This window comes from Olea europaea, unplaced genomic scaffold (assembly GCF_002742605.1).
Source record: "Olea europaea var. sylvestris unplaced genomic scaffold, O_europaea_v1 scaffold1800, whole genome shotgun sequence".
NCBI lineage: Eukaryota > Viridiplantae > Streptophyta > Magnoliopsida > Lamiales > Oleaceae > Olea > Olea europaea.
This window is the reverse complement of record NW_019235743.1, coordinates 135,490-143,977: the sequence shown is the minus strand read 5'-3', so window position 1 is coordinate 143,977 and position 8,488 is coordinate 135,490. Positions and strand designations below refer to the sequence as shown.

Genomic DNA, 8,488 nt, shown 5'->3' with positions numbered 1-8,488 from the left:
AATCCTATGTCCAGTATTTATACATCGTCCCGTTGGATGGTATGTGCGGCAAGTATTCTTACACACCTTTGATGTGTGTTGCACTCACTTCCCACTCGTGCATCTTAGTTAGGTCCCAATTTATAAACATTGGTTGTGAGATAGAATTAGAGTTATACCCTCAGTAACATGTTAAGATATATTCGCACGGAAGGTATTTAGCATCACTTGGTTTCAAGTGTCTCCATCGTGCATCTTATGGCTGTGTGTGTATCTACACTGGGCGTAGGACTAACGTGCTAAGATAGACATTTACAGAATGTATTTGCTATTTAGCATCGCTTGGTACAGGGTTCCAATCGTGCATCTTACGACCCAGTGTATAAATGACACTGGGCGTGCGCAGGATAGGATTCGAGTTATCCCCAACTAACGTGTTACTGTAGAAGTACAGGGAATTTATTAGCATAACTGACATTTGGAGGCTTGGAGGTTTATGTTAGTGGTCCCTTTTGACAAATTGTTCATATATAAGGTTGTTTATCTCTGTGTTGATAATTCTCGTCTTTGGTTGCTTTATGTTAAGCTAAGCATCCAGTCCTTTTCCCGATTGGAACTGGGAAATGGTATTCATTTATGTCACTATCAATGCCAGGACAGTAGTTTATCTTTGGTTTACTGTAGGGACATTGGATTTGATTGAGGCAAAAACAAGCTGGCAGTTGGATTTATTAGTGAAAGCTCTATTTGTATTCAGCTGGCAAATGAATGTATTAGGCAATAAATAAATTATCCTCCTCACTATTGATGTTTTAATAACATGCTCGATCTTTGACCAGTACAAGATAAGGATCAAGGGTCAAATTGAACTGAAGGCAAACCCAATTTGATTCTCCTTACTTTTCGAGTGATCTTGCCAATTCCAAATTTTATTTTGATTTTTTACATGTATCCAGATGGGACATCGAAATTGAACTTCCCAATAAAGTCCGGTTCTTATAACGCAATTTTTATATTTAGGAGTGTTTGAACCCCATTATTTGTGAATAATGCATTATGGAATAGTGATTGATAAATAATGTGTAGTTAAAAGATAATGAAAAGTTTTTGATTTACATTTAATATTATTTTAATAAATAATGTGATTGAAAAGAAGTACTGAAAGAAAAAATAGTGTAGTAGAATGTGATAGAATGATTGTCAAACGAAGCATGGTGGTGTTCAACAAAGGTTGTGAATTCAAGTTTTACCGACCCTCAATATAAAATTTTGGACTGATCATTCATCGTACTTCTCTTGCCAATATGGAAAATTATTAAATTAGTTGGGCACATTTATGATGAATGACCAATCGAAAATCCCCTTAGGAATTTTTAAAATTCTTAAATACACATGCATATTTTGTCCCTCAAAATCTCTTCATCGTTGAATTTCTAGGTTCACTATTGATTTTAAGTACTTTACAATTTTTGCATTTTCGAAAATGGATGGTGCATTTTACGCGATCGAGTTTAACGGTGAAACTTGACAGAAACCGCCTTTAGGGACGGATTCTACAAGTTTATGGAAGATTATGACGAGATTGAAATGAAAAAAAGGTTAAGATCAAGATTACTACTTTAAGCAAAAGTTGGGTACCAAATATGCAATTTATCCTAGTGAAAGGCAAAAGTTAAGGAATCTAATGCACAAGAAACAGTTACTTTGTGTCCAAACATTATAAAGATTGGTCTAGAGGCTTCTTAACCCTTAGATCGGGCATAGCTTTTGTCAGCCATACGATGCTTTTTGACCAAAACCAAATGTCCTTTACGTCTATTAGTGGGCAAGAAAATTCAAAGCTTTTTTCTTTTACTATAGAAAATACGTTAGGGTCCCGTTTGATACACGTCAATATAAAAATGAGAATAAAAAATATAGTCATTACTAGTTCCATACAAAAAATAAAAAGTCAAATATGGTGGCTTGATTTGATAAATAACAGTCATATTTTTTATTTTAATTGACAAATAATGAGAATCAAACAAGTATTGTTTTGTATATGAAGTATTCGTGCCGACTATGCTATTGATGAGATTTGATGTGTTCAAATTAAATGACATTTTTGTTTTGTACATAGTTTGCTTATAAATACAATTAATAATTTATTTTGGTTTAAAAAAAAAAAAACGTAATGGAACTATAGAGTGCTGAACGAGGCAAAATATTTTTTTGAAATCCGTACTTTAAATAAAAAAAAAAATGTATATAACAAATAAACAGACATAAATATGGGGTTGTTATTTTCCCAACAAACACGCCTTAATCGGATCTCATCAAATCGAAAATGTCTGATTTGGCTGACCATTTTCACATTTGATCATCAATTTTTAATTGTAGTTTCAATTTCATCACCCAACTTGTATTTTTGTTTTTCACGGTAACACATTTTTATTTTTCCGTCTGCTAAAACAATACACATTCCTATTTCTCCTAAAATGGCAAGTCTCGATTTTTACGGATGATAAAATTGTTGGGAAAAATACAAAATGGAAATTAAAAGTACTGCTAGAATTGTATAAATAAAATAATTGAAGAAAATATTACAATAAACAGAGTAACAATAAAATTATAAGAAATGGTTGTTGAGGTAGAACGGTATTAAAAGGAACCAAGGCCTTCGTTGTACATATTTTCCTTAAAATAAATTTGTTCTCACGGTGGTGCAAGAAGGTTGATGGCGTCTGTTTTTCAAAATAAAACAATTAAAAGCAACTGACTAGCATCTTGTCAAGTCTCGATTTTTATGGATGATAAAATTGTTAGGAAAAATACAAAATGGAAGTTAAAAATACTGTTAGAATTGTATAAATAAAATAATGGAAGAAAATATTACAATAAACAGAGTAACAATAAAATTATAAGAAATGGTTGTTGAGGTAGTAACGATATTAAAAGGAACCAAGACCTTCGTTGTACATAGCTTCCTTAAAATAAATTTGTTCTCACCGTGGTGCAAGAGGGTTGATAGCGTTTGTTTTCCAAAATACAACAGTTGAAAGCAACTAACTAGCAACTTGTTATTACTTTAGACGAACTAAGAATTCTCACAATTATATCACAGAGTTAGGAAAAAGAATTATATTATCTACATTACTAAAAACTAAACTCTTGTACATAATTTCTTTAAAATAGATTCGTCTCCATTGTGGTACAAGAAGTTTGATGGCGCCTGTTTTTCAAAATACAACAGTTGAAAGCTATTGACTAACACCTTATTACTACTTTAAAAGAACTAAGAATTTTTACAATTCTATCACAAAGCTAGGACAAAGAATTATGTTATCTACATTACTAAAAACTAAACTCTTGTAACAAAGAGAAGAGAGAAAAATAGAGTGAGGAAAGAAATCTCAATTTTTTTGGTGTGAAGAATAAGGAGGAGAACACATCCTTATATAGTAGTATTAGGATGAGGGAAGTTTCAAATTCTTAGTTAATTTTATATTTAATATAAATAATGTTACAATAACCATGAATGAATTTGTAACCATAAATTAATTATGGAATTGAACAAATTTAAATATAAATTAACTATAAAATTGACTAGACTTGAAACTTATGACCGTTGTTACAATTCCATTCAACTTGAATATATTCTTATAATATATATTAACTTTGATGTATTAATTTAATATATTACTTTTTCAACAAAAATGCCCCACTTCACCCCTCCTCAATTAGGAAGAGATTTCAATCCCCACTCGCTAAGGCCACAAATTTGTCCACAAAATTTGGTAGAAATTGAGAGAGAATAGTAAAATAAAAATATCAAATATAAACTTGAATAATTGAATTGAAATAAAAATATAAAGTAGATGACCAAAGTGAAAGAAATTAAAATTGATTAACTGACATAAAGTAAACCTATAACTTTTATCCCGAAAATGCAAATGTCAATTTATCAACTCTTTCCTTCTTTCTTCTTGTTCCCCAGAGTAAACCCTAATTTGCGTACACTTTCCAGGAAAGTCGCCTCTTCTATACGCGTCTGCGAGTGAGTACTTTTCCAGGTACGACCCACAACCTCAACCTCCAATTATTATTATTATTTTTATCTCTATGAATATATACGTGCAGCTGTGTATGTATTTTCTCCGTTCGTGTAATATTCTTGTTAGAACATAGGATTTGACTTTCGATTTCCGACTTTAATTTTTATTATCGGATCGAACTTTGGGCGTTAACCTTTTGAATCGGTGAAGATCTGATATTTGGTGAGTATTTTTGAAGATTATTGTTTAATTTTAAATCTTGTTATTATTTTTTTTTTCTTGATTGAATTGAATTTTTGTTGGATAATATGTGCTTTATGTTAGATCTGTGACAAAGATTTATTTGTAGGGAAGATATGAACTTTTGATTAAAAATTAAAAATAAGGATTTTTATTTTTATTTTTGGGTGGTTTTTGTTGTTAACTATTATTTTATGTTCTTTCTAAATTATGACATGTGGTACAGCCATGTGCTTTGAATTAGATTTGATTGCATTTTTCATTTCTTCTTGTGGTTTTAGTTTTTTTTGTCTTCCTGGAAGGGAAGTCTTGGTGGATCCAATACATACCGGCATAATTTTGGACATATGATAAGAGGGAGTTCAGTTTCAGCTGTAAAGTTTCTTGATTTAGGGTTCTTGGGCTTAGTTGGGTTAAAAAATCAGCATAAGAAAATTTTTTGATAAGAAAGGAAATGAATTCTCTTCGGATTTCACACTTCTTGAATGAAAAGAAAAAGTGACATACAGCACTTTTGGACTGTGATATCTCCTGAAATTCAAAGTTCTCGAAACTCAAAATTTTTGGGCTGCAGTATCTTGTATAAATTAAAACTATTAGAAATTTCAGATTGTTTAAAAAAAACTTAACCTATTCATCTGTTATTTACATGTGATAAGGATCAAGGGGACAGGTAGATGTTATAGTATCTTGTTAATATATAACTGGGAAAACATTATGCAAACAAAATCAAAGATAATTATTTATAGAAGTGAAAAGTTGTGTCTTTTGAATTAATTTTCATTTTATTAGACTTAGTCAGGACATCTTTTGGTAAGCTTCCAAGCACTTTCCTTGAGATAAGATTTTGGAATACTTTTGAATTAATTTTCATTTTATTAGACTTAGTCAGGACATCTTTTGGTAAGCTTCCAAGCACTTTCCTTGAGATAAGATTTTGGAATACTTTGAAATGCTTGGTTGCAAAGTTTCCTTTCCCCAACCAGCCTCCCTCCTTTGAATATCTATATTTTAATGTGTCATGCATTCTTTTGTTTCTTACATCTAATGTGGTTGTCTTTCATATATTGTTGCAGCTTTTACATTCAATGAGTCGTCCACAGGATCCCCACAGGCCATTTCTCCCATTTGGAAATCCCTTCCGAAATATATTACCTAAGGGCTCTTACCTGTCCCCAAAGCTTCTCGCTCTGTTGAATACTTTTGAGGAGTCATTGGCAGAGAGGCTTAAAAAGCTTAAGCCAAGGGACAGGGAAGATGTCCTAAGCTTATCGTGGATGAGATTTGCCATCGAGTCCCTTTGTGGAATTCATACTGATATAAAGATGCTTATCACGGCCCTTGAATTGCCTGTCAGTGATTGGGATGATAAATGGATTGATGTATACTTTGATAATAGTGTGAAGTTGCTGGATATTTGCAATGCTTTCACCTCTGAGATCTCTCGACTCAACCAAGGCCACCTTTTTCTTCAATGTGTCTTGCATAACTTGAGCGGTGACTCAATGAATTCTGTGCGGGCACTCGCATCACTGGACGGATGGAGGCAGCATATTAGTTCAAAGAATCCAAGACTTGAGAATTGTTTTTCCATCATGGATGGTCTTGTCAAAACGCTAGACCTACCGAAGATTAAAAACTCTGCAAAAGGAAAGGTTTTGATGCGCGCTATGTATGGAGTCAAAGCTGTAACAGTTTTTGTATGCAGTATATTTGCTGCTGCATTCTCCGGTTCAGCAAAGAAATTAATTGATCTACAGGTTCCTGATACATGCCTGTGGGCAGAGGCTTTCTCTGGTCTGCAGACTTTTGTAAATATTGAAATAAGAAGCATATACTTGAGCGGAAGGGTCACTGTTTTGAAAGAGCTAGAAGCAGTTGATGCAAGTGTCAAAAAATTATACCCCATTGTACAAAATGAGGTCGACCCTATTGAAGCCGAGATGTTGCAGAACCAGAGATCAGTTTTAGGGAAGTCGGAAGAGAAACTTTCACATGGACTAGATCTACTTTCAAAGGAAGTTGATGTTTTCTTCAAAATTGTTCTAACAGGACGAGATGCTTTGCTTGGTAACCTTAGAATTGGTGGTAATGCATCTGAATCAGTAAAAACTGACAAAGTAGGAGGCCTGACTGTGAAGTGAATGCTAAATATAGGCTCTCTCTTGTATACACAAGTGTGCAGCTATGGACTTCAACTTTTTGAGGTTATGGATATACTAAATTTTAAGATATGTGGCTCTAGTTACCGTGAATCTTGTGAGTTGTGGTTTGTCAATTTTAATGTCGTTATATGTATGAACTTTTATGTAATGCTAATGATATATATAATTTGTACCGCTTGCGCTAATGAGTTCTTTCTCCCATTTTCTTTTTTCAACTCATGTTTGTATATGTCATTTTATCTGCATGTTGTTTGCCCGAATCTTCATGTTTGCACTGTCTTGTGTTTTATAGCCCCTTTTATGGGTTTATTAAGGGGAAAGCCATGTCCAAAGCTGGATCCTTGTTGTAGTATTATGATCGTGAAAATTCTAAGCCGAGTTAAGACTTGAGGCTTGACTTATTTTTGAACTTCAAGGAATCTGCAATATGTTGTACAGAGAAGGAAATACTTGGGATTAAGTTCCTATAACTTAAAATGTATTTGGCTACAAGTTGGCAGCTAGTTCACATGGCAAGTTATGTATTGAGTAAAGAAAGGGGGCCATTCAGGGTACGTTAGACTTGGTTTCAACTTTTTGAAAGTGGTGTTGCGATTTAAAAACTCGTGGAGAGCTTCGTTTGGATAGGTTAAATTTCTCCCTTTCACATATAAAAATTGTTAAAAATTACGCCATTTTTCTTCTCTTTCACATATTGTATCTACCTCTCTGTTCTCAACAATTAAGATTTATGATGATCTTCAATCCCCTCTTTTCTTGATGTACCCACATATTTACTAATCGTGCTTGAGTATGATCTGAAATGAACAAAAGCATGCTACAAAATAAAAGTGGCTCCATCACCTTTAAAAAAGGCTATAGTGAATAACTTCGGAAAAATTGTGATAATATTGTAAACATTGAATCTTGATTTAGGTCACCAAGCAATAATTGAGGAAATGATAATTGCAATGGTAGAAAGAAGTCATTAATTAAAGAATTAATATATATCAAAATTTAGGTGAAAATTAAAATTGATTCTTCTAAACTTAGCCAATTATCCGAATTCAGTAATGGGCAAAATTTTCTCACCATATAAATGTAATCAGACCCTCGTATTACAGGTACAACAATGAAATTATCAAGTACACACAAAATGTTGGATTGAGTCCAACTTAAGACAAGATCTTGACAACGTCTCTTCTTGCTAAGTTATTTGTTGATTCAAAATGAATAGTTTCCATCTTTTTATTCCTAATACTCCGAAGGACATTGCAATTTTTTGTTTGGTCCAATGAAAATTAGTCATTACCTAAAAAATTCCACTACTCAATTTAAGACTTATGATCAGAAATAAAAAATAAAAATAAAGAAATATAGAAAAAACACACATAAACGAGGCCAACCTAAACTTTATTTCTAATGAATGTATACTGGATTACTGAAAACCATTTTTCTTAGACTGATTACATTGACATTGTTACTCTTTTAAGTCTACGCGAAAACATATACACACACAAGAACACTGTTTGAGAAACATTAACTATAATTAAGGAAAAAGAAGAAAATTAGAACGAGAGTTACGTAATTTTTTTTTTCTTTTGTTTCTATGCTTGATTCGTTGCTAAATAACGAATAGTCTAACATCATTAAACTCCTTATAGACTCATTATATTGGCACCCCATCAGTTCTTTTAAACGATTATACATACATGAAAATGTGTTTCAACTTTCAACCACTTAAACGGTTAATCCATTAATTTATCTTCCATCTGAACCAATGTATTTCTATATAATAAAAAGTACAACATATACACACATGTCAGACAGTTAAATGCAAGAATCATTGACTAGAAATTAAGCTTTATTTTAAATAAATTAAAATCGGTTAAATAAATCATTTTTTATCAATGATAGTGAGTGATCTAATGTAATCAGACATGTTATAAAGATATTCAGTCGATCTTCTTAACTAACTAATATAAATTACATAAAACAAGTTACAATAACGTAAATTTACCCTCCATTGGAGCCACTGTATGTATAAATATACACACACACAAATATACAGTTAACCTTTACCCAGGTGTA

General features: G+C 32.4%; 1 protein-coding gene across 2 annotated transcripts; it reads left to right on the top strand.

Annotated features, from left to right (window-relative positions):
* Positions 1-3,890: 3,890 nt before the first annotated feature.
* Positions 3,891-6,619, top strand: LOC111378322 (protein BPS1, chloroplastic-like). Of its 2 annotated transcripts, none has more exons than XM_023001496.1 (2): positions 3,891-4,031; positions 5,330-6,619. In XM_023001496.1, exon 2 carries the CDS (start codon positions 5,342-5,344, stop codon positions 6,395-6,397), a length of 1,056 nt encoding a protein of 351 aa, XP_022857264.1. In that variant the 5' UTR covers positions 3,891-4,031; positions 5,330-5,341; the 3' UTR covers positions 6,398-6,619. The 2 variants fall into 2 exon arrangements, with proteins under 2 accessions (XP_022857264.1, XP_022857265.1); XM_023001497.1 differs by lacking the exon at positions 3,891-4,031 and adding an exon at positions 4,038-4,235.
* Positions 6,620-8,488: the final 1,869 nt, after the last annotated feature.

Bases quoted from the DNA above. Each gene is read 5' to 3' on its own strand.
- LOC111378322 (XM_023001496.1), top strand. From the start codon at position 5,342: ATGAGTCGTCCACAGGATCCCCACAGGCCATTTCTCCCATTTGGAAAT.